The 24,249-nt window shown below is 45.3% G+C and overlaps 1 protein-coding gene across 1 annotated transcript in view; it reads right to left on the reverse strand.

The window, feature by feature from the left end:
* TMCO4 (transmembrane and coiled-coil domains 4) overlaps window positions 1-24,249 on the reverse strand; it is a 37,450-nt gene that overhangs the window by 6,406 nt on the left and 6,795 nt on the right. Inside the window, exons 4-13 of the mRNA XM_063417159.1 lie at window positions 23,727-23,754; window positions 21,724-21,856; window positions 17,989-18,086; window positions 17,316-17,459; window positions 16,698-16,817; window positions 15,276-15,440; window positions 14,661-14,797; window positions 13,137-13,221; window positions 8,636-8,753; window positions 5,486-5,603 (exon numbers count right to left, since the gene is read on the reverse strand). Of these exons, the coding sequence (XP_063273229.1) occupies window positions 5,486-5,603; window positions 8,636-8,753; window positions 13,137-13,221; window positions 14,661-14,797; window positions 15,276-15,440; window positions 16,698-16,817; window positions 17,316-17,459; window positions 17,989-18,086; window positions 21,724-21,856; window positions 23,727-23,754 (1,146 nt within the window). The remainder of the gene's footprint in view (window positions 1-5,485; window positions 5,604-8,635; window positions 8,754-13,136; window positions 13,222-14,660; window positions 14,798-15,275; window positions 15,441-16,697; window positions 16,818-17,315; window positions 17,460-17,988; window positions 18,087-21,723; window positions 21,857-23,726; window positions 23,755-24,249) is intronic.

Here is a 24,249-nt window from a genome sequence, read left to right on the forward strand (position 1 = left end):
TGGAGGACAAGAGATCCAAAAAATAAAGACTGACTGATACATTGAATTGCAGAAAGAGCTTAGGGGACCCAGGTGGCTGCCACTAGAAACCACAGCAGGCCACTGGACATACTGATCACACCAGGATTATGGAAAATTTATCAGGATTCCACACCAGAACACTGAGATGAGGTTTGGTGTCCATAACCAGAAGGATGCATCAGGACCAGCCTGAAGAGAGGGTAACTCCTGTAACACCCAAAGGAATTGTCACCCTTCCTCTCTCCGTCTTGCTCCATCAATACACAAGATCTGGCAGCTCAAACATTACCATCTCTGCTCTTTTCAAACCAGGTTCTCCACCCAACCCCACAAAACAAGGTCACCTAAATAACTAAAGGAATTTTTGTTGGTTTTGGGGACAACGACCTCCTCTGACTCATCCCTCATGAGCTGATGGCAATAATGTGTCTGGGCAAGAAGTTTTGGGCATTTGGGAAATTCCAGGAGCTGTGAAGTAGTGCCACATTTCTCCTCAGCAATGTGATATCCTATAAATGCACCTCACAGGGATGTGCAGTAGGTTTAAGCCCTCCCCTTCCCCCAGTGTCACGGGGGCAGTGACACCTTTGTGGTATTTCAGTGACATTCAGCTCCTATCAATAATTCAGCTGCTCTAATTGCAGCATCTCAAACACATGATGTGCACAAGGTGTCAGCAAAGTCAGCCTTCCCTGTGATTAACACTTTTAATTGGCTGTTGCACTGGGATTTTGTTTCCATGTTAGCTGAGGAGGTCAGAATGGGAGCTCAAAGGGAGCAGAAAAATAATACAGAATTGGTGTTCGTGTTCCAGCAGAAGACAGGAAATGAAAAGCTGAATTTTCTATCCTTAATTCATCTGCCTGGGCTCTGGGTGGCCGATCCTGCAGAATCCAGCTAAACAGAAAACTCCCTCTGCTTTGCTCCAGGAAGGGCTGGGGAAAGCTGCCTGCAAAGCCAACAGCTACAGACCTGACCCCTGCCAACCAGGAAAGAACAGGGGGTGCAGTGCCTGCTGAACTGTCCCATTTCCACGAGCAAAGTGCTCCAAGAGGAAATAGAAAATCTGTCAAAGGTGATTGGTGATGTCAGTTGTTGTGTTCCACAGGAGAAAGATGTGCTGGCACCACAACTTTGCTGGCTCTGCAAAGGAACAGTGAATTTCCTCTGCTGGACTGTGTTTGGTGGAAATACAGACCACCCGTGAGTCACTCAAAGGTGGTTTTGGTCCTGTCAGCTCTTCTGAAGGAGAAGCTGCAGTCCAGGAATTCAGCCCTGCCCAGGGTAGCTGGGGGCTGTGAACACTCTCCACACTCCACAGACCATGTGGGAATCCCCTGTGGAAGGACACACAGATATTCCTGGCACCACAGGGCAGTGGGAAAATCCCTCCTGTAGATCTGCAGGAAATTGTGGCACTCTGCTGGTTCCCTGTTGCGGGAATTTGGGAATTTGAGCACCAGCCTTATGAAATGTGAGTCCTGTGAAATGGTTCTCTCTGCCTTCAGAAGCAGCTGAGCATCCCCAGGCTCCCTCAAAGCCCATCCAGCTCGGGCAGTCCGTGTGTGCTGGAGCGAGGAGAGACATCGGCCTTTGAGGTTTGTCAGCCACAAAGCAAAAACAAACTGCAAGGTATTAATGGCCTCATGAACATTTTTTTTGGGAAACCTTTTTCAGTTTCTTCCTCTGTTCTAACACTGACACCGCCAGCACCCTCTGCTTGTGTCCCAAAGGGAAAAACATTTTGAATATGTATTTAATGTGGGATTCTTGGGGCTCCAGGAAGGAGTCCCAAGAGCACAGGAGGAGCACAGAAGATGAAGCCAGTGATGATTCCAGAGGTGTGGAAGCCATCCCTGTGACCTCACAGCCTAACACACAGATGGAATTGTTTCCACAACGCTCTGCATGTTCCCCTGAGGGGAGAGGGGCTCTCTCAGCTCCTCCAGGCAGCTGCCTGAAGCTGAGTTCTGCTCCAAGCTCTTGTTCCTCTGATCCTGCCCTTGGGGAGGTGGCACTGCTCACTGGGAACAAGTGAAACAAAGGAGCAATGACACACTGGCAACCTTGTTGTGCCTTTCCAACTCCCCAGGGTTCTTAATTAATCCACATTTTATAACCACAATTAATTCTTTGCTGAAAGTCTTGGGAATGCAGTGGGAAAAACCACAATTTAATGTGTTCAGAGAAAAAAAAAGCCTGACTCACAGCAGTGCCAAATCAATTGGATTTCACAAAATTCAGACTTTCCATCTGCTTATGTCATTGATGCACCTGACTGCCTTGAATCTGTCTTCCCTTATAATGGGAATTTTGGTCCCTTTTCTGAGAGCTGACAGGAGGGTGGATCCAGGTGGGGGGGTTGGTCTCTTCTCCCAGGTGACAAGTGAGAGGACAAGAGGAAACTGCCTCAGTCTGAGCCAGAGGACATTTAGATTGGATATTAGGAAAAAATTCTCCATGGAAAGGGCTGTTCAGCCTTGGCACAGGGCAGTGATAGAATTCCCTTCCTTGGAAGTGGATGTGGCACTTGGGGACATGGGGCAGTGGTGGCCTTGGCTGTGCTGGGGGAATGACTGGCCTCAATGGTCTCTTGAGAGCTTTTTCCCCCTCACCAATTCCACAATTCTAAGATCCATCCCTGCTCTCCACTGGACTCCAGCCACGCATTCTCACTGCCTCTAAACCTGCAAGTTCACCCCTGATTTCTGCTGCTGTGAAACTGCCCGTTCCTGACCTGCTGCTGACTCCTGAGCCTCCCTGAAGGTGCTCCTTGAGCAGTTCTGCAACACTCAAATATTAATTCAGACTGTACTGAACAAACTGCCTGAGAACAAACAGCAATCAGGATAATCCCCTGCAGCTCCACCACTTCCTTGGTCTCTAACAGGTGCTGTCAAATAAACCCACAGAATAAATCAGCCCCTTTGTAACCATGAGGAAGGATTTTATAACTGCATTTACTGAGTGGGAGGACATTTTTCTCTCTGCTTTTTTACTGACAGATAAAAAACACACTAATCAAGAGAGACATGAGATGGCGGCCTCGGAGGTGAATTCCTGTTTATACTGAGGGCTCCTAATTCTCCACTCATTTGAGGGTTCTGGTGCTACCACAGTAAAGAGAACCAGACTGTTGGGATCCAGACCAGTTTTCATTAAGGATGGACCAGGAGAAGCCAAAAATACTGATGGTGCCTTCAAAATATTTTCATGCTGAGCACCTTTGCATCAGCTATACTTTATTCTTCTATTGTAGCTTGTCCTTCTCCTGGCAGGACACTCACAGGGACCTCCAACAAGGGCACCTGCAGGGGTGGAGCTGGTCTCCACACAGAAAATACCTGTATCTCTATATAGCTCTAAATATCACTATGTATTTTTCTGTTACGCTTCTTCACTATACTTGCAGCAAAATCCATCTTTGCTTTCTTGCCACTTAAAAAAATATTGCCCCTGGATTTTCCTTTCCCATTCTTGCTCCTTTTATTTCTAAAATGTTCACATTCTAAATGTACAGAATGCACTGTATTTCTTCCCGTGGTCTGGAAAATGGATCAAGGCAATGACACCTACTTAACATTACATTTTTCCTCCCCAAAGCTTTGCAGTGAGATGAAGGAAGTGTCAATTCCTTCTGAAGGAGAGCAGCCCTGGGACTGACTGCTGGCACCAGGCAGTGAGATGCAGACACAGAGCCCTGGGAGATGAGCAGAGAGCAGCTCTGCAAACGTTGTTCATTCAGCTGAAATGTAAATCCTGCTCCTCTGAGGGGAGTGGGGAGGCTGCTGTGATCCAGGCAGGATAAAGTGTGCAGGGCTCTGGGGGGTTTCATGCTTCAGGAAACAGAGGGTCATGAGGAGGGTCTCTGAAGAGAACTCAGAAAGAGAGGGGTGACACGGACTGACTGACAGGAAATGTCACCCCAGTGCCACCACTTGGCGTCTTGGGCCATTTTCATGCCAGAAACAGATGTCAGACAGCAAATGAGTACTGGCAGCTCTGGAATGGTGAGAAAATGGATGTGGGAGTGGGTGGAAATGCTGACAACCCACAGAGATGTAAAGATGTACGGACCATGTTTAAAAGCCTCCACTAAACCCCTTCCTCCTGGGAAGAACCTGTTTTGTTCCTCCAAGGGTCTGTTCTCTCTGCTCAGCACCAAGGCCTGTGTGTGCTGCCAAGGGCTGTGCACAGCTCAGTTATCATGAATGAAATGAGCTGAGAACAGTTGGGTATTTATAGACTCAGCAAGCTGGTGCTCCAAAAAATCTAAAAGCTCTTCCAAGTGCTTTTAGCTCCACAGCAACACTGACAGTCCCTGCCAGCTCGTGGGGACACTTGGGAAGAAGAGTCACAGCAGGAACCCCAACCATGGAAGTATCCTGAGCTTTGTGCTGGGCATCTTCCAGTTTGCAGAGGGTAAACAATAATTTCAAACATTAAGATGTGGAAAAAACACAACGGCATGTCCAAGATTTCTGTGGATATGGATACACAAGAGAAGTTCTGCACAGTTTTCTGTGGAAGAGCTCACCTCCTCTGTGGAAGAGACACAGTGATGAGTTTAAGATAATTGAGTTGAATATTGCCAGATATATGGCCAGCTGTTCTAACAGTGGCTTATCACTAATGACACCAGATAGCTTTGAGGAAGCTAAATGTTTCCCAGATCTGCCAGCCAATCTCTCCCTGTTTCCTGGAGACGCACACTCCAAAAAGGCAACAGGACCTGGCAAACCAACCACTGCTATCACAGAGCTTCTGTAATTCCAACCATTTCCAGCTCCTGCAGCCCTGGGGACCAAGGTACAAGGGCCAGGAGCCTGTCCCTGGCTGAACCTGAGCAGTGAGGAAGGCTCCACCAAGATAAGATAGTGGGTGGCACCGGCTGTGCGGGCGCGTGTTTGAGATCCACGTTTTCCAGCTGCTGATCCCAGCTCTCTGGGATTCACACTCAATCCACGTTTTCCAGCTGCTGATCCCAGCTCCCTGGGATTCACACTCAATCCACGTTTTCCAGCTGCTGATCCCAGCTCCCTGGGATTCACACTCCATTCACGTTTTCCAGCTGCTGATCCCCAGGATCCACACTCACAGGCCTTGGGACCAGGCTCTTTCCAACCCAAACCATGCCATGATTCTGTGACAGCAAGGCCCTTCTTGAGGAGTTATAGCATTCTCTGTCTCCACTATGAGATATGTCAGAACCAAAAAACCCCAAACATGTCCAACAGGAGAGGAAGATTCTCATTGTTCTGCTCGGTGTTGAGCACTAGCTGGGCCAACAAAACCCAGAGGGAAGTGTGGATAAGAGCTCTCTCAAAGACAGGAAAGAGGGACAATGTACCCAGAGCCCCAGCTGGGCTCTCTTCAGCCCCCAGCTTCCCCAGCGCAGGGAGTGTGGGGTTACAGTGCTGCAGGCAAAGAATGATGGAGAAAAAATGAGAATATGAGAACTTACCACAGAGGAAAGGTCCATGTTCACCATCCTCCTGTCATCCAGGTCGACTGGCTGGAGACCTGCAACGTTGAGCTGGACAGAGGAGGTTCTGTAAACAAACCTCAGCAGCCAGTCCCCCCTGGAAGCAGAGAAGAGTGGCAATCAATCCTGTTGCCCAGCCAATGCCACATGGAATCAAAGAATTCCATAACAGTTTGGGTTAGAAAGGACCTGAAAGCTTATTCTCTTCCACCCCCTATCATGGGCAGGGACACCTTCCACTGCCCCAGGCTGCTCCAAGCCCTGTCCAACCTGACCTGGAACACTTCCAGTGTGTCACTACTCAGACCATGAGAGGAGTGGGAGTGCTGGGAAGCACAGTGGTGTCTGAGCCAGGACCTGCTGCAGGTCTGTGGGATGCAGCAATCCCACGAGGAATCACTGCTGGATTCAGGGCAGGTTCCTGGGCCACAGGGATGTAAGTCTGAACTGAATCCTGATCCATGGCTGTCGCCTCTTTACCCGCAGTGAGTTTAAGAATCTGACCCTTCTGTTTATTTCTATGTTTGCTTAGGGATTGCACATTGACGTATTTCACCTTTTTCATGTACTGATAGGTTCTCCAGCCCATAAAGCTGTAACGATGATGAGACCTACAACACTGATGTTGTGACATAAATATTGACTGTGAAGCTCCTGGGAGTGCTCCTGATTTATAGGTACTGTAGAAATACATGGCTTCAGTGACAAAACTAGGAAGAGTTTGTTCCTGCACTAAAGCAGTGCCATAAGTCACTGTGACAGTTTCAGGGTAGACTGTGGCATGAGGAGAGAAGGAAACACAGAACTCTTCTGAGCTGAGCAACAGCATAAAAATCTGGGCACCAAAGTGCCACTGTACTCTGCAGAGGAGATTTAAATGGGACACAAATGGGATTTGTGCTCTGTGATGGCAGCACATGAAATGCTCCTGACACAGGTGCCCATTCCTGGCTACTCCCAAATAATCCACACTAGGAGTTGTAAGTCTACACAGAACCCTGCAAAACCTTTACAACACATTCACACTGCTCAGGTGTGGGGTCTTTCAAAAGCTGAGCCAGTCCAGCTGGTTAGGGTGAGGTTTCCCACCGGGAATTTGCATCCCTGCTGTTAAGTGGGAGGGGACAGCTCCAACAGCTCTCACTCACCCTGTCCCCTCATATTCCAAAGCCAAAGGAGAACAAGTCCTGAAGCTCAACAACTGGGCTCAAATCTGATCTCACAGGAATTCTGTTCAGTGTAATTCATCTGATCTAAATAGAATTACTCCTGAAGTGACAGAACGAGGCCACCATTTGTACGAGCAAGAGACCAGAGAAATCAGAATCAGGTGATGCCTTACCACAAAATGTTTATATAATCTTTCTCTCTACCTCAATCCTCACAGAAATTCCCCAAATCTCTCAATTCCCTCTTCTAGCTGCCCCTCATATTACCAGAATAACCCTCTAGACACACACACACACTGTGTTTTATTCTAACAGCACAGGCAGGCTTAGAAACTATAACAAGATCTTTTTTTTCTGTCTGTGTTATAGGAAATGGATACACCGAGCTTTTTACAGTGAAATTTCTTTTTGCAGATAACAATATTTTCTGGGTAAACTCAGTTATATGCAATGATTTCTATTATTTATGGCTTCTTGGAGGAACTCAGAGCATTCCCAGGGAGGCAGCCTTTCCTTATGGCACAGGAAGAAACACTGCAAGTGGTGTTTGCATCCAGCACCCCTGAAAATCCTGGGATCCAAAGAGGACAAAAGCAACAATTTTCAGCCTAGCTGAGAGATAGGGTTGATAATTTGTTGGTTTAACCTTGTATACTTTTAATTAATTCATTTATTTATTCTTTCTAAGGTAAAACACTCTGTTGGAATCACAGTAACACTATTTCCCCACCTTCCATATATGTATGTAGGCATCCATGTGGATGTGTGCATGGAAAACACCAGCACCATTTCCACCTGCCCTTGACCCAAGGGCTCACAGCTTTATAAACTAGCTTGACTTGCAGGTTCTTTGCTAATTTTCTTAGCTGGCTATTTCTCAATTTATTTCCCCATGCTCTTAGTCTTCCCCGCTTCATTCCTTGGTTTTAATTTCCCCTTATCTAATTGTGCTGGTAAGCAGTGTTCCTGCCACAACTATCTTCCAAGACACAGTCATTAGGTTTGAAGCTGTCACTCGAATACTTAATGGCTTTTCTGAGATTGCTTCAGCTGTTTTGGGCCTCTGAATCTCCCTCCTCTCACCCAGCAGCTCCCATAACTCTGCACAACTGATGTCTGCTTTTATTTCTAAAATGTTTTTAAATGTGGTTTTAAAAGGCTGGTATTTGTTTTGAAGGCAGTCTTTGTATTCTTTCACATCCTTACTAAATTTGCTACAGCTATTCCAGCTATTCTTCCTTTGCAAGTTAAATATCGTGTTCATTGGACTATCTCAGCCAGAAACCCACTCCAGATATAAAACCTTTCAATTTGCTTGATCTCCTTCCCTTCCATTGTGATTTTCCCATCTTTTTCCCCGTAAGCAGCCACAAGTGAACTGCATCTTAAAGCTTTTATAGATTCTAATTCCCATTCTTTAGGTCAGTGAACTTAACTGCTGCATTTATAGTCCTTCACACAAAGCTGAGATTTAAAGGGGTTTCAGAATATATCAGATTACACACACAAACACGCCGGGCCAGCTTCAGGCTGTGAGTGGTGGAACACTGTCCCTGTGTGAGCAGGACCTGCATGGGCTTGCAGTGGCACCAGGAGCTGTGCCAAACAGCCTCCAAGTGCCTCCTGGAGCTGCCATCTCCAATGGATCTGAGGGAGGATCACCCCTCAAGTGAAGACTGTGGATTTTTCCTCCTGGACTAGGGGAGATGACAGCAGAATTTGGCTCCAAAGGCATTTAAACCTCGGGTATTTCTGGTTTTCATCCTCTCCTAAAAGAGCCAAGCTGCCTTCTTTCTCTTGGAAGAAAAATTTCTCCACCAGGGGTAAGTAACCCTAACCCTAACCCTGGAGGAACGAGGCTCTGGCACTGCTAAATCAATGCTCACCAACATTTACAAAGTGTTTGAAAGGACCAAACCATTTCCAGGCTGACAGGGCTGGGCACTGAGCACACACTGACCTGCAGAAGCCATTTATGATCCTGCCTGACACCACCCTGGTGAGAGCTTTCCAGTGCTTGGCTTCTCCTTCCACTGGAGCTCCCAGTAAAACAACGTCTTCAATGATCCCTTGGGAGTCTGTCGAGGTGAAAGCAGAACAGTTCAGATTTAGACGGATCAGAAAATATTCTTACATGAAGTGTGTTCAGATGTGCACTACAGAAAAATCATCATTTAGGTGGCTTCAGTTTGAAGGACAGAAACAATGGAAAGGAGGATCATAAATAAAACTTCGCATACATCTCAAGTGTCTACAATTCTCCTGGAGTCAGTAAATGTGAAAAATTGAGAACCTCAGACAGTGCAAAGGACCAAGCTGATGGCAGGAGGGAGAACTGGTCTGGCCTCTGCCCAGAAAGATGCTGTTCAACCCCTGGAAAGGCTTGGAAACCCCTGGAAAGGCTTGGAAAGCCCTGGAAAGGCTTGGAAACCCCTGGAAAGGCTTGGAAACCTCTGGAAAGGTCTTTCTGCAGGCTCACTGGTGTTGGTTTGCACAGAGCTTTGAAACAGATGAAAGGTCTGAGATCCCCCAGAGTGAGCAAATGTCATACATGAAGCATAAGGAACTCTTCCCAAAGCTGATTCTATGAAAAATGACCTGAACATGTTAAGAGGAAATCCCAAATTGTTAACATTGATTTGGAAGTAGCAAATGGAGGCACTTGCCAATACCCAGTGAAGATCTATCAAACTGGTTTAATTTCCTTCTGCTGTAACCTGAATGCCCAGGGCCTGATTTGCTGAACAGCAATGTTGACTTTTAAGCATAATAAATCTTCCTCACTTATCAGAGAGCTGCAGCTGGGCAATTTCAAGAGGAATATTGATGGAATGAGAAATACTGGGCAGCTCTTCTGCTTTCCTAAACTTCTGAACAATATATCAGTATCTCCCATAAATCTTTGTAAAGAGAGATGAAGCCTCTGATACCACAGCAGTTAAATGGAAGACTCATGAGCAGAACATTCCAAATCCATATGCTGCACCTGTGGGAGACCAGGCTCCACAGACCTGAGCTAAACCTAACATTTGAGGAAGAGCTGCTGCTTGGGAACTTTTTAAGTGTAAATCACTTTGTTTCCTGATAGCAGAAAGGACTGGAGCTGCCTGCAGTGCCTGCATCCTTCTCCGCTGTGTAAATCCCCATGCCTGACAAACCCAAATGAGCTCTCCTGGAATTATTTCTCACTGCAGAGCAAATTTTGCACCAATCAAAAAGAGCAAAGGGCAATTTAATTTTGTGAGCAATAAAGCCCCGTTCCCATAATCATGGACAATCAAAAGGAAACCCAGAGTCCTGCTAACGGGAAGCTCATTCCAACCACGATTCTAAATTCCGTGTCCATGGTGTGAGCCAACTGAACAAACAAGCAGCTAATTCATCAGGATCTTGAATATTTGGGCAAGGTGGTGGAAGCTTTTGTTTCTCCAGCCTTTGTCTAGCTTATTGCTTGCTCAGAACAAAAAAAAGAGTTTAACCTTGGCTGAAAAATGCTCATTTTCTTTCAATGTTGACAGGCTAGAAACCGGGGAACAGATCACTGGCCTGCAGAGCAGCTGATGCTCGAGATAAATTAAATGTATTTCACAATTTGTAAATCTTTTAGATGTTGAAGAATAAAAAAGTCTGCCAAAGCAGTGAAAAAAATTATTTAATTAGCCTTTTAGCCTCATAGAGAGCACCTAATGAATAAGGAGTTTCATAAAGGAAAATTTCCAATTAAGTCTAAGCAGGTGAGAACAGAGTGAGAATGAGAGCCTGCAATTCAAACCTGATTAAGTTGATTTCTCCAGAATATTTGCGGAAGAAAGAAGCTGTCCCAGAGACTATAACCAGTCCTGGGAGCTGGGCTTTGCTGAGCCCTTGGGATGCAGCTCCCTGGGAAAGGGAAAGCACCTCAGCACATCAGTGCTGATGTGGGAGAATCTCAGGGTTATTGATTCCCTGAGATTCTCCTTGGGGTTGCTGTTCCCCAAGGTAATAAGGTTTTCCCCCAGGGTTGCTGTTCCCTGGGAGTCTCCTCAGGGTTGCTGTTCCCAGAGGTAATCAGGTTTTCAGTCTTCTCTTTGCCCTGGGTGTTTCACACCAGAGCTAGAGACGACAAGCTGAGTCTGCCAGTTTGTGTTTCCAAGGCCATTTATTCTTCATTATCTCAGTTCTTTCTCAGCTCTGCAGGGCATCTCCGCAGAGCAGGACACAGGGGGGACTGGGTGGGTCAGAGAGCCCCACACCTTATGTACAGTACCCCTGACCCAACCACTGTCCAAAATGAACTTTTTATTTACAAAATTGTACCAATGCCTACTACCTATGTTAACATGTCATTTCTACTCTAAACCAATCTCTAAAATCCAACTCAGCAAAAGATGGGGGACGAGAGCAAGAACAAGGAGCACAGGGGCCACTCCCCAATTCCTCCATCTTGTCTCTTCAGCCCCATATACTAAAGATCCTAGATTCTACATTTACATTCTATGATAAACTAAATACTACTTATTTTGAATTCTCTCAGCTTGGGATTCTTCATACACTGTGGGCATTCACTCCCATGGCAGGGATCAGAGGCAGTGCCCTCCTGGGCTCTGTGTGAGGCTGGCTGAGCCCCTTGGACAGATCCCAGACCCCCCGTCCGGTCTCCAAACCCTCCAGGGTGGCCAGAGGGATGTCCTGGACTCCGACAGGAGAACAGGGCTGGAGTTCAGCTCTGGCTGTGTGCACACGTTCCAGGGCAGGGCTGGCAGCAGTGTTCCCACCCCTGAGCACAGCAGGGATCACAGCCCCGTGGTCACAGGAGCTGTGATCAGTACCAAACTCCCAGCGTGTGACACCTCACTCCTGTCACACACAGCTGGCTCTCAAGGTTTGGTCTCTGGTAACAGCCATTATCCATTTGCATTAGTGTGCTAATTGCTGATTATTCACTAAAATGCATGGGAATCACGATGAGGAAATCAGAGCAATGATCTTCCCACGCAGTAACGTGTCTCTGATAGTTTATTGACTCCAGCTTCTGCCATAATGTCATTTTCTGGAAACCTGCTGAGCTCTGGCTCCCCAAGGGATCCGTGATGAAGCACCCAAAGGTTATTCCAGTGCTTTGCAGAGAAGCATTTGAACAGAGTCTGAGCTCCTGCCAGGGTGTTTCACTGACCAATCCATCAGAGCTGTTTGTCCTCAGCAATGCCACTGCCATCTGGACACAGAGCCCTGCATGCCGAGGCCGTGTGTTCCTTTCGTGTGAGACATCCAAGGCCAAACCCAAATCAGTCTCAGCTGTCCCAGGTCCCAGCTCTGCTCCCTCTGTGGCTGCTCTGGAATGTGCCTGTGAGAACGCCCTGGCAATCTGTGCTAAACATGCTGCTTTTCATCTCACAAACAGCTCAGCTTTCAGAATTCAATTAAGGAGCTGAAAAATCAGTGTTTGGTGGGAGCTGTGCTGATACATCACCACAATGCTTGGATTTCTTTGGAGTGGCTGCCAACCTTCCAGACCCCTAAGGGTTTCCTCCCTAAGCTATGGGCTCGTGTCATTCCAGAGCCTGTAGACTGAAATAAAAACCTGGAAATACCTCAGCCCTTGACATTCTCAGGACACAAAGAGTGTAGCTCTAGGGCCAGATTAGGATCTGGGTTCTGGCTCCAGTGTAACTCCATAAGGATTATTCTGGATTTGATTAGATTTATTTTGAGAACAGAATTCCTGCATTTGGGGACTTCTATCTTAAATCAGAAGTTAAGTTCTGCCACATAGCTGTCAATCCTGACCTTCTCCACCCTCACTTGACTCTGTTCCCACCTTCTTGGACTTTACTGGACATCTTCCTTTATAAAATTCCCTATTTATGATTTATTGTGAAGTTAAATGGTTAATGAGTTAAATTGCTACGTGGGGGGAAGGCAGGCTGCACTCACTCACTGCTGACTCAACTCCAAGATGCAATTTCCATCAACTGATCATAATGATTTTACTCTTGTTTTTTCTAAATTAAAAATAGAAATCTATTAATAAACAGAACCACAATGGGTAATAAATTGTCAGATGGTTTTATACTTGACTATGAGGGAAAATTACCATGAAAATAGCAGATGACAGTGGCATTTCAGTGACTTAAAGGGAAGGCAGGACTCAGGGAATAATCAGATATGAGAGCTGCAGAGAGCTCCCAAGAAAGGCAAAGCATCCTCTGCACAGGCAGCTCCAGGCTGATCACAAATGTCACATTGTTGTTTACAGACCAAAATGACCCACTGAAACCCCTCAAGTGAAGACTGTGGATTTTTCCTCCTGGACTAGGGGAGATGACAGCAGAATTTGGCTCCAAAGGCATTTAAACCTCGGGTTTTTTCTGGTTTTCATCCTCTCCTAAAAGAGCCAAGCTGCCTTCTTTCTCTTGGAAGAAAAATTTCTCCACCAGGAGTAAGGACAAGGAAAGAAAAAATGCTTAGAAGGTGAATGTTACCTTTTTCCTGAGCCATTTCCTGCAGGCAGAAGTAAATGACTCTGGCACCCAGGCTGAAGCCAATCAGTGTGACAGGTCTCTGGCCCTGAGAAAGAAGGAGAAAGAGTAAAAAATGCCACCAAAAGGTGTTTTCTCTAGAAAGAGAGACTGGGCTTGGGATCCCTGAGAGCTGAGACACAGAGCACCTTTGCTCTGTGATGCACCTTTGAAAGACTGGAGAAATCTGATCAGTGTCAAACAGATCAAGTCTCCTCAAAGTTATGCCCAGTTCAATATGGAGAATTCTACATATCTGAGTATTTTGTATGTTTTGATCTTCAGGAAATCAAATGAAAAAAATGTAATGATCAAAAGTTACAAGGTCGATGTTTCAAACAGAACCCAAACAGATGCTGTAGTTGATGTGAAATTTCCATATGAAAACCTTATTCAAGGAACAAAATTTTCCTAGAAATGTTTCAATACACAGAAGAAGAAGCCATAACACAAAAATACTGACCACTTCCAGATTTCAGGCTGAATGACAGCAGCAGTATGCGATGGTTACAAAAAACGATTTGGCTTTTAAGCTTTCAGCTTTTATTTTGAACAGCCTAATAAGATTTTCTGTAAGATTAAAGGGAACCTAATCCCAACATCAATGAAAAACGGTCTTTGTAATATCCAGGGAGCAGGTGTGTGATGGACACCCCAGATATCTCATTACCTAGTTTTGGACTCTCCAGCACACTGGAATGTGTTTTCACAGCAGCAAATGCTTAACAGGCAGGAACAAACGCTCCAAAGCAAAAGAAAGGGCTTGTATGAAACAAAGCTTATTGAGTTTTCTAGGATTGGGCTTTTATGAGAAATCAAGTTTGTTCCTGCTGTGCTGTTCCACCTTGCTGGGACACAGCTCTGGGGCCCCTCGGGCTCCTCTATGATCAGCAGTGACTGCTGTGAGACAAACACGGCCAGCAAAACCCAGCACTGGGCCAGCAAGTGACAGCAGCTCTTGGGGGGCAGAAATGCCTTTTCCAAGCCTTTGCATAGAGACTTCTGGCAGTTCCCCTTCTCTGCAGGCAAAGCCATGGCTCACTGGGCACTGGCTGCCACCCACTTTTGTCTCAGCTTGTTTTGCTGGTTCCTCTTAATGATCAATAAATGTTTTTAACATTTTGTATTCTCCTTTCCTTTTCACTCATCCTCACCTCCTGCTCTCTGACTTCCACTAGGTGAGGTGGCCTGGCTGTGTTGTCACATGGGTAAGCCACAGGTCATTTATGACCTGGATCTCTTCTTCCTCATTGAGAAAAGCTTTAGGTTAAACAGAACAGATCTCAGCAGGATTTCCCTGATCCACTTGGGATCTCCCCCTTTTCCCCAGTGAGTGAGATATCTGCTGGTCACATGCAGCACTCTCTGAGTTTTTGTTCTATTATTTTTGTCTCCCTAGAAAGATACCATGTAACCAGCAACTATAAAACTTCCCCTCCCTGGGGCAATCCCCTTCCAGCCCATATTCCTGGGTAACTGTGGCCTTACCTGCTGTCTGCTGAGCAGGATGTGTGCGAGGTGCTTGCCCACCTCAGCAGAGCGATGCAGACACACTCCCCAGGGGTTGTCAATGACACTGGCAACAGTCAGGAGAGACGCTGGCCAAGTCAAGGCTGTCACAATCCCTGTAACACACAGAGCTTTCTTAGAAAAATCAGAATCAAGAGAGTTCACTCAAGTTAAAGGCCAAGCCTAGGAGCTTATGTCATTTCCAGCTCTTCTTTCCCAATAGCTATGCTGAGAAACGCTTTGCTGGACTACAGATAAGAAAGATGTTTTGGCATAGGGGGGTGACTGTAACCTGCGTGTTGGGATGTTGCTCTACAGCAGTAAATGTGTAATAATATGGGGAAATGAGCAGTCACACGTGAAGGAAGGTGTTTCCAGCTGTAACTTTAACAGGATGACGCAATGACACGGTGGCTCAGCAGTCCAGGAAAGCACAGCTAAATTACAGGTGTGGTAAAGGAGGTTCTCAGGTCACCTCTGCTGGGCAATGCCAGCACTGCCTCCTCCAAAACATTCCTTCTTTAGGAAAGGTCCTTTAACACTCACACTGCACAAGAGGCACTCAAGCAGGTCTGACAGGATTTAGTTTCTTACCTGACAAGACAGTGAATTTGAGGGCTTCTTGAGCCATCATGTTCACAAAGCCATTCAGCAGGGAATCCAAGGCGTTGCCAAGCTCCATCAGGTACTTGGACTCCCAGGCCAGGCAGTACTGCTCACTGGAGTGCAGCATGCTGCTCCACGGGGCCGTGAAGCTCCCTGGGAAAGGTTGCAAAGATTGAATTCACATTTGGAGAGAACACAGTAGCTGATCCTGGCAAGAGGAGCCCAACAGAGGATCAGAACACTGATCAAATATTCCAGCAATGCTATTAATGACAGGTCAACACTGAAGGGCAGAGCAGATCTCTCATATTAATTAATTAAAAGCCTTCCCATATTGTTCCTTCCCCAAACAATGCAGGTCAGGTTGAGGTGAAAGTGATACAAGATCCCCACAGTGTTCTGTCTTATTTGGGGACGTGGTTTGGCAACTACTGGCACCTCCAAAATCAAAAGGTGGCAAATTCCATAAAATTCCTGTCCTCAGTCCCTCTGTTTGAAGGAGTGTGTACACAAAGAGACACTGCTGTAAGGAGGAAAATGGATGACAACCCTAATTTTGCTCTTTAAAACATTCTAGCAGATTGCTAGTTATGGAAGAAGAATGTGTGTCATCTGTAACTCCCTTTTAAGGGCAAACAGACACAAAAAGGTTCCTGGAGGGACACACTTGCCTCTCTAGCTGTGCCTGGGAGCCCTCCAGCCCTGAGGATTTGGACCTCTGGCGAGCAGACTAGAGAGAAGCCAAAGCACAGCACTGCAAAGTGAGAACTTTGTGACAGCAAACTGCAGCCTGGCAAGTGACAGGACGAGACATCCTTCTGCATTAATGACACCCAGAGTTAATTATAGTGCTTCTCAATAAACTGGCAGCTGTTCAGTCAGGTTGCTGAGCACATTAGCAGACAGGTGACATATTTTATATGACAAGCTACATTGGAAAATAAAGCACTACAGACCTTTCAAGGTTTACCCTGTAAGTCACCTCCGGAGTGCTGTGCTTAACAGGATTTACTTGACAGAACTTTCTTGCCAATAAACCTCATTAGCTGGCAGATACAGAGAGAGCAAAAACACACTATTTTCTGTTAATTCCTGGAGGATAAACATAAGGTCTCAGAGACACTTCGTGCTAGGGCTGGCAGTCATCTCCCAAACAGACCTTTTCTGGCAAAACTGTGTTCCCAGCAGCAACAATCCTGCTATGGCTGCTCCCAGACCTGCTATCACCATCAACTTTATGCCCTCTTTTTTATTCCTCTGTTTGCCTGGGATTGCAGACTGAGTTGCAAATTCTTATGGTGAGAATTGATGTGGTTCATGCCATGGTGCTTTGAGAGCACAAACACAGCCTGGAGTGGGACACAGCCACAGCTCTTGGAGCTCCTCTCAGCTCCTTTATCACGTTCTTACCATATTTGCCAGTGCACAACCATCCAGTGATTGCTATGGTGATGTGGAGCTGCCTCCCTTCAGTCAGTGGGAGGAATTCAAACTCTTCTATGGCTCCCACACGTTTCTTCATTTTGTACCCTACACGCAGCCAGGAAGAAACACATGGCTCAGAGATGGCACAGAAAGGGCACCCTCTGCTAATAGCAGGAGTTTGTTAAGAAAATAATTGGATAATCTGGAGAGTTTTTTTTTTTTCCTTTCCAAAACCTTTCAGTCAGCCCATGCATTACTTATAGCTTGGTAAGGAGCCAACATGATCTTTCTGAGCTTGTGTGATCTGAGGAAATCGAGCAGAAGGGTGTTTTTTTTTTTTGCTGCTTTTCTCTATGGCAGCATCTTTCTAACCCAAAGCAGCAAGTTTTCATTTCCTTCATTAACCACACACCAAATATTCTTTCCCTATTTGGTCACCAGGGGCTACACAGTACCTTAATCAGCACTGAGACAACGAAACCTCACAGATCACACCACAAACCACTTCCCTCACTCTTCAGAGAGCTCAGTGGGGTCATTAACTGTGTTTGCACACATGATCCTGTGCCCCAGTGGCTGAGAAGGATGTGGTTGCTCTCTTACCAGTAAGACCAGCTCCTGCTGCTCCAAACAGGGATGCCATGACAGCAATCCCAGCAGTGGATCCTAAAGCAGCTGCTCCAGCACTCCCGATGATGGTGGCAGCTCCCGCAGCAACCAGAGGGGCAGCCAGGCCTCCTGTCAGACCTGAGGATGCAGCAAGAGCTATCACCAAACCAGTATCCCTTAAAATCCCCAGGCAGGCATTCCCTGTGCTGGGACAGTGCTGCTACTGCTGCTGGAACAATGAAGGGGCTTCCTGAGACCCTCTCCAGGCCCTCAATCTCTACCCAAATTATTTGGCTGACTCCAGAAAAATGAAGAATCATTTCCAAGTCAAAGGAAGATTATGTGGTGATTGGGGTGAACTGTGCTCTGTTTACTCAGGAAACATTAATCTAATCTCACACTTTTTGATTTCAGAGTTGAAGATCCGATCCTCTCATAACATGAGAGCCAAGAAGGAGAAAACATTTTTAATGCTGACAACCTCAGTTTAATACTTCCCCCAGCCAGTGAAGCTACACTGGAATAACTTTTCATGTTATTTTTGTGGGGCTGAAAATACCTCTAACTCTTTCATGTTTATTTTTGAGGGGCTGAAAATTCTTCTCTTGGAGTCAGACCTCTCTCTGTCCCTGGTGCTGTGTCCCCAAAATGCCAAGGGCAGCCTCACCAATCACTGTTCCACCCCCAACAGTTGCCAGACCGATCAGCAGGTATCTCTTCAGCTTTTTCCTTCTTTCCTTCTTTTTTCTTGAGACTTCTGCAGTTCTGTAGGGGGAATTAAAAGCACAAAAATTAAGGGAAAAGTCCAACGGGTAACAGTGCTGCATCAGGATCTGCTTTTATTCTCCTCTGTGTAACTTCCCTCTCAGGAACAGTAAAAAGGAACATGCAGGTGTGGACTGTCACAGCACACTGAGATTTATGAGCACGGATTTAGAGATTTAAATTTAATGGATTAAATGGACCACAGATTTAAATTGAAACAAATTTGAATTGAAACAGATTTAATTGCTGACAAAAGCCAACAGATATTACTTACTCAGAAAACCCTTCCTAATAGGGCTGAAGCTTGTAAAAAAAAAAAAGAGACAAAAGTCAAAGGCATTTCATTAACTATATGCTGCCTAAGTGTCCTCAAAAACCACAAGAAAGCTAAGAAGAAACAGGGAAAATTGTTTGAAATAAAAGGGAATAGGAGTAATTTGTGCTAACAAACAGAGATGCAATTAAACTGTTTTCCAATAGCAGTGTTTACTTTGAGCTGCTTTCTAATTGCACATCACAACACAATAATAGAATAGGAATTAAACAGAGTCATCAGTGTGCATTTAAGCTGTATTTTAACAAGCTTACCAGAAAAAGGTAAATAAACCTAAAAGGAACAAATCCCACTTATTAGCCACTACTTTTGACTTCTCTCCAGTGTCGTTGCATTCTGTCTTACAAGAAGTGCTTCAATTTCAGAGGAAAGTGGAAGAAACAGAGGATACTGCAATAAGTTATTTCCAGAGGAAGGTTCCCTCTGGCCTGTTTATACAGCAGTAAATCCAGGCCTTGAGACGTGACAATTTATCTTGCTTCCAAACTTGGATATTTTCCCTGTTAATCCTAGCCTAATTTTGGATTTTCGTTATCCATATAATTGCTTAATCCTTCCTGGAACCCCCTAAGCACACTGTAATTTTGATTAAGACAGTTTTACACGAGTCCCAAACAATATGCAGCTTTGTGAGGCGCAGCAGGAGGAGAACGGAGCTCAGTGGGTGAAATCCCTGAGTCACTGCTCTCACTGGCAGAACTCCCACGGACCTGCACGTCACGGAGCCTCTGTCTCCACAGAGACTCTCCAAAAAACCATTGCTCATTACCTCCTGCAGCTGCAGAGAGCAACACCCCTCCAATTTCTGCACAGCCACAGCCACTTCTATAGCCCCATGGGCAAAGCAGGGTTGGCTATCAGAAAACCATGGAATCACTGAGGTTGGAAAAGATCTCCAGGGCCATCAAGTCCAAACTGTGTCCGATCCCCACCTTGTCACCCAGCCCAGAGCACTGAGTGCTACCTGCAGTTGTTCCTTGGACATCTCCAGGGATGGGGACTCCACCACCTCCATGGGAAGCCCCTTACAATGCCTGGCAGCCCTTTCCATGAAGAACTTCCTCCTGATTTAACCTGAACCTCCCTCTGGTGCAGCTTGAGGCCATTTCCTCTCATCCTTTCAAAATGCTCTACTTTGTGCTTAGTCACCAGTCTGAATGCTTGGCTTTGGATAAAATTCCTCCTGGAGTTCTTTACACCAGCCAGGCTGTTCATACCTAAGCTGGCAATACCCAGCATTTTCTGTTCTACAAGAGGTTCATCAGCTTTTACACTCACTGCACTGTGTCTCAGGCTGAGAATAATGACAAGAGAGCTGGAAAATGTCTAACCTGGAATCAGTGGGAATAATGAGCAGTTTGAGTTCTGTGGGGAGAAAGAGAGTGGCAGCTAAATCCTGCAGTAAATAAAAGGAGAAGTTTTGCCTGTCACTGCTTCCCTCCTGGAGCTGCCAGCAGCTGCTTCCTAATGGCTCCTCCATTACCATTATCACTGGATTACCAGCCTGCTTTTATCCACTCTGGTAATTAACTGCTGCTCCTGGTATTTCTCTACCCTCACTGAGCTCAGATGTGCAGCTTCTTGCCTGAACCACAAATTGTGTTCAGAGAGATTGTTATGGGGAATTTCAGGTCATTTTCCAATATAGAAAAGTGGCAGGAGCACACATTAGCAAGCAAATGTTGTGATGTTTTCCAGTTTCTTACAGAACTGTGTACAAAAGAAAGGTGTCACCTGCAGCTCAGAGCACACTTGGTGCAACTAAAATGGATTTAAGTGGTTGAAGCATTATTTTTTAGAGGACTGTACATTTAATCTTGTAGTTTCTGGGTCTCAATCCAACATATCCACAGCAGCAAAGGTAGGAGCAAAACCTCCTGTTAAAAAATATCAATAAAAACATCTGTGCAGGAGCTGCCAAACCCCTGGTTGGATATTTCTGCTCCAAAACATCTTGCTGGTCAAAGCTGGCAGCATCCCAAGCACAGGATGATGTTCCCAGCCCCAAAATCTGTGAGGTCAAGGTGGTGACAGGTTTATATTTTGCATCCTTTCCCCATTGATTCCTGACTTCAAACTAAAGAAAAGGTCATTGATTCCCCACAAATCCCAGCCTTGTTTTGGCACAGCAATGAGTTTGCACTGCAGTCTTGGGCTCCTCCCACCGTAAGGATTTTTCTTTTTCTTTTGAATCCAATATACCTTTACTCCCATGGCTGCAATTTGGGCAAAGGACAAGACAGGAATCCCTGTCTCTCTCCACAGCAGACACAGGAACACCACTGGGCTGGCAGCAGGGTTTGGAATCCACACTGTTCTTTTGCTGTTATCAGACACAGCTTAAAGGCCCAGCACCGAGTTTATTTCCACAACCTACAGCAAAACAGTCCCCAACCAATTAATACCAACCCTTGCTCCTGCACACCAAATGTTTAGCAGTCCACGATCTTTGATATTATTCTGACTTTCCCTTTTTTACAGTGTGCTATAAAGTTAAGCATTATTTACATACAGCTGTTACTGGAAGCTCCCCATCACATGCTGGACCCCACGGTAATACCTGGGCTGAACCATGGCAAGGGTGTCAATTAAAACCTTCATTAACGTTCAGGGTAATCTCAGAACCCATTTGCTGAGTTGACAGATGAAAATATTTCCCTTGAAAGTCCACTATGGACAGGTTTACTGCCTTAAATACCGTTAAACTGTCACACAATTCCTGCCTGATGAGAGGAATATAAAGATACTACATTTCTTATAGGTTCTATGTTAATAACATAGAATTATAAGGCAGGTCTATACGTATCTGAAGATTCAGCCTGTTGCCCTCAGAAATCTCCCTTCAATAGGAGTTATCCAGCTGTCCCTTAAAGATGCTTAAAGACAGATCCAGACACAATGAACATCTGAGGATCTAATCCTGATTATCTGTAGGAACTTCTTTCTGCAAGAAGCAGCTCTATCTGAAGGATATTGGGCCAGGAGACAACAAGATCTTTGTGATGTATTTCTGCAAAATCTACAGTCTCTGAGAGGCAACTGGAAAGAGGGAAGGGGGCAGCTCAGTGCAGAACAGCCTTTACCAGTGTGCAAGGCCAGGTCTCAGCTCTGATTTTAAGAATGCTGAGCTTTTCTGCTTGTCAGTGCTATGAGGGCTCCGCAACCCTAATCAAGCCATAAATGATTACAGTAAGAGCCATGTGGGGAATAATCAGAGACTGGACTTAGGCACAAGTAATTACTTGCTAAGTTTTTGAGCTCTGGCAGCGTTTTTTGATCCCATATCAACCCAAATGTTCTTACTCTGACTCTTCCTCTTTTTGTTCCTTCAGGCTCTCAAGCAGAGATTCCTCCAGGACTTCCAGATCTTCCAAGGGAATTCTCAGCAGCCAGCTGACACGGCAGATCAACACCCTGGCTCGAGCATCATAGGATCCTTGAAGAGAGAAAAGCCCGGGAAATCAGTCTGACCACACAGTTTAGTTAAGGAGCAGAGTACCCAAGGAATGTGTCACACAGCAGCTCCTTTCCCCAGGCCCTCTTTTTCTTCCAGGAACATGAGGAGACTGACAAATGGAAAATCCTTCTTCCCTGCAGACAGAGCCACCACACCAGGTAATGCCTCTGTGGCAGGAAAAGGATCTCAGAGCCTTTGGTCTCCATCCTCTGTGGTCAAGGACTGGTGGCAACTTTTCAACAGAGAAAAGCTGCTGCAGGACCACTGCTAACTGGGAATATCAAACATGTCTGTGTGGGTAACTGGGCACAGCCCACCTCGACTGCAGCAGTCCAGGGAGATTGTAAAAATGCACCTCCAGGCAAAAGCTTTATCTTCTTCTTTGGTGGCAACAAGAGGTACTCAGGAATGTAAAGCTACACAGCAGCTCCCCCAGCAGCACCACGGATAAATGGTAGCTTTTACACTCCCTGCTGGAGATGCAGGAGTGGACAGTGTGCTCAGACAACATCAGGCAACAGAACTGATTCCTCCTAGTTTTGTCAGCAGGTGTTCTCGAAGAAAAGACATCTTAAATGTAATAGATTTTAAATTATTTGTGCCAACTCTTGCTTTTTTATGCTTTTTAAAATGTGTTTCAGCAGCACCTACTGCTTCCTGATGTTTGGCTTTTATACAGGGTTCTTGGTGCACTCTGGGATGAAAAATTGCAATTCTCAGGGTCACAATTCTCACAATTGCTTTTCTCAGGGTCAGTGAAGATATCAGCAAGACCCAATTACAAAGAATGTCTGATACCTGTTGCACGTAGATCAAATATGGCATTAGGCAATTTATCAAGATTGTTTATTTATTACCATCATTACCAAGATACCAAGCTAATTCCGTGGCCTTTAATGACCCTCTTGATCAGGTTTCTGCTTAGTTGAGAAATGAGGACAGGATTTATGTTTACTCCTTCCCGAAATGTGGCACATCCTGCAAGTCCATGCAGGTGTAAGGAGCCTCCTTCTTTTTTTTGTGTCTGCTGACACTGCTGGGCTCCTTCCTCACCAGCCTGGTGGGAAGGCAGAGAGGCTTGGAAAGATATTTCTCTTAAATCCCAGCTTCACAGAATAAGCGGTTTTGCAATAACTGACTTGTCAATTTTCCATTAAAAATAAAGCAAGAACAAAACGTGTTTTGTTCTGCAGTGCAACAGGCTAATCAGCAACCAGTGAGTTCTTTCCTGTGAGAACATGTTAAAGCACGGAGATTTAAAAGATGCAAGTAGTCATAGAATCCAGGCTTTTAGAAATGAACATTCTGTTCAGCAGACAGTCTTTATTTAATTAAATTTATCAGACTAATCCATGTAATGGATTGCAAGCCAGAGAATTGTTTTATGTGTAATATGAGAAAAAACACATTTATTTACAATGGGCTTCACAGGACACACTGGAATTTATACCATGATTTTGTTTTTTTTCTTTTTTAGACAACCAGCAGAAAATATTTTAGGCTGAGATTTTCATAACAGCTTTACTGCCTTTCTAATGGAAGAGGTCACCTGCTTCCCTGGAAACACTGGAGAAAAACCACCCCACTCCACCAGCACTTACATCTGCTTGCTGATGCACAGTGTGTGAGGGTAAGGAGGTGAAGAGCTGTTCAATTTTCAGTGGGTATTATTAACCATTCCTAATAGAAGAGTTGTTTTTCCTGAAGGCGATGCAGGGAAAGATTGTGCAGCTTTTGCCAGAGAGGAAACTGAGATGAAATAGGATAGTGCCTTTTTGAGCACTTTAAAGTATCAGATGTAAACTCAAATATATTATCTTTACAAAGAACAAATGCCAAGTAAACTCACCATCTTGAAGAGAGAAGGATAAAAGGTCCTAAAAAGAAAAAAAAAAGAATATTCAATTTAAAACTGATGATGTAGGTTTGGAGGGATCAAAATGAAGGTATAAAATCCATCAGGCTGATTGAATTACTGCAGCAGCTCAGTTCATAAGTGGGAAGCAGAAAGTTACAATTCAGTGAGGCAGCACAGAGCAAAACCAGCCCAAAATTCTCCAAAGGCCAGTACAAAGGGCTGGACAGACACAGATAATGCTTGGTATATGCTGAGGCATCCCACATTTTTTGTTATTTTGTTATGATCCTGATCTTACAGCAGACTTCCAAGTTTGGAGGAACAGGGCTCTAATGCTCCCACGCTAATGCCTTCTGCTCCCTACAGTCATATGTACTGATATATGCAACATCACTAACAGCTCTGAATGTTCCTCTAAGGCCCCTGTTTGCTTTGGGATTCTGGGAATTCATAGCTCTAGGCAGTAAGGCTGAACTGGCACGAAGTTCTTTTGGATTAAGTGAGTTAAAAAACT

Source organism: Prinia subflava, chromosome 21, assembly GCF_021018805.1.
Source record: "Prinia subflava isolate CZ2003 ecotype Zambia chromosome 21, Cam_Psub_1.2, whole genome shotgun sequence".
NCBI classification, from domain to species: Eukaryota; Metazoa; Chordata; class Aves; order Passeriformes; family Cisticolidae; genus Prinia; species Prinia subflava.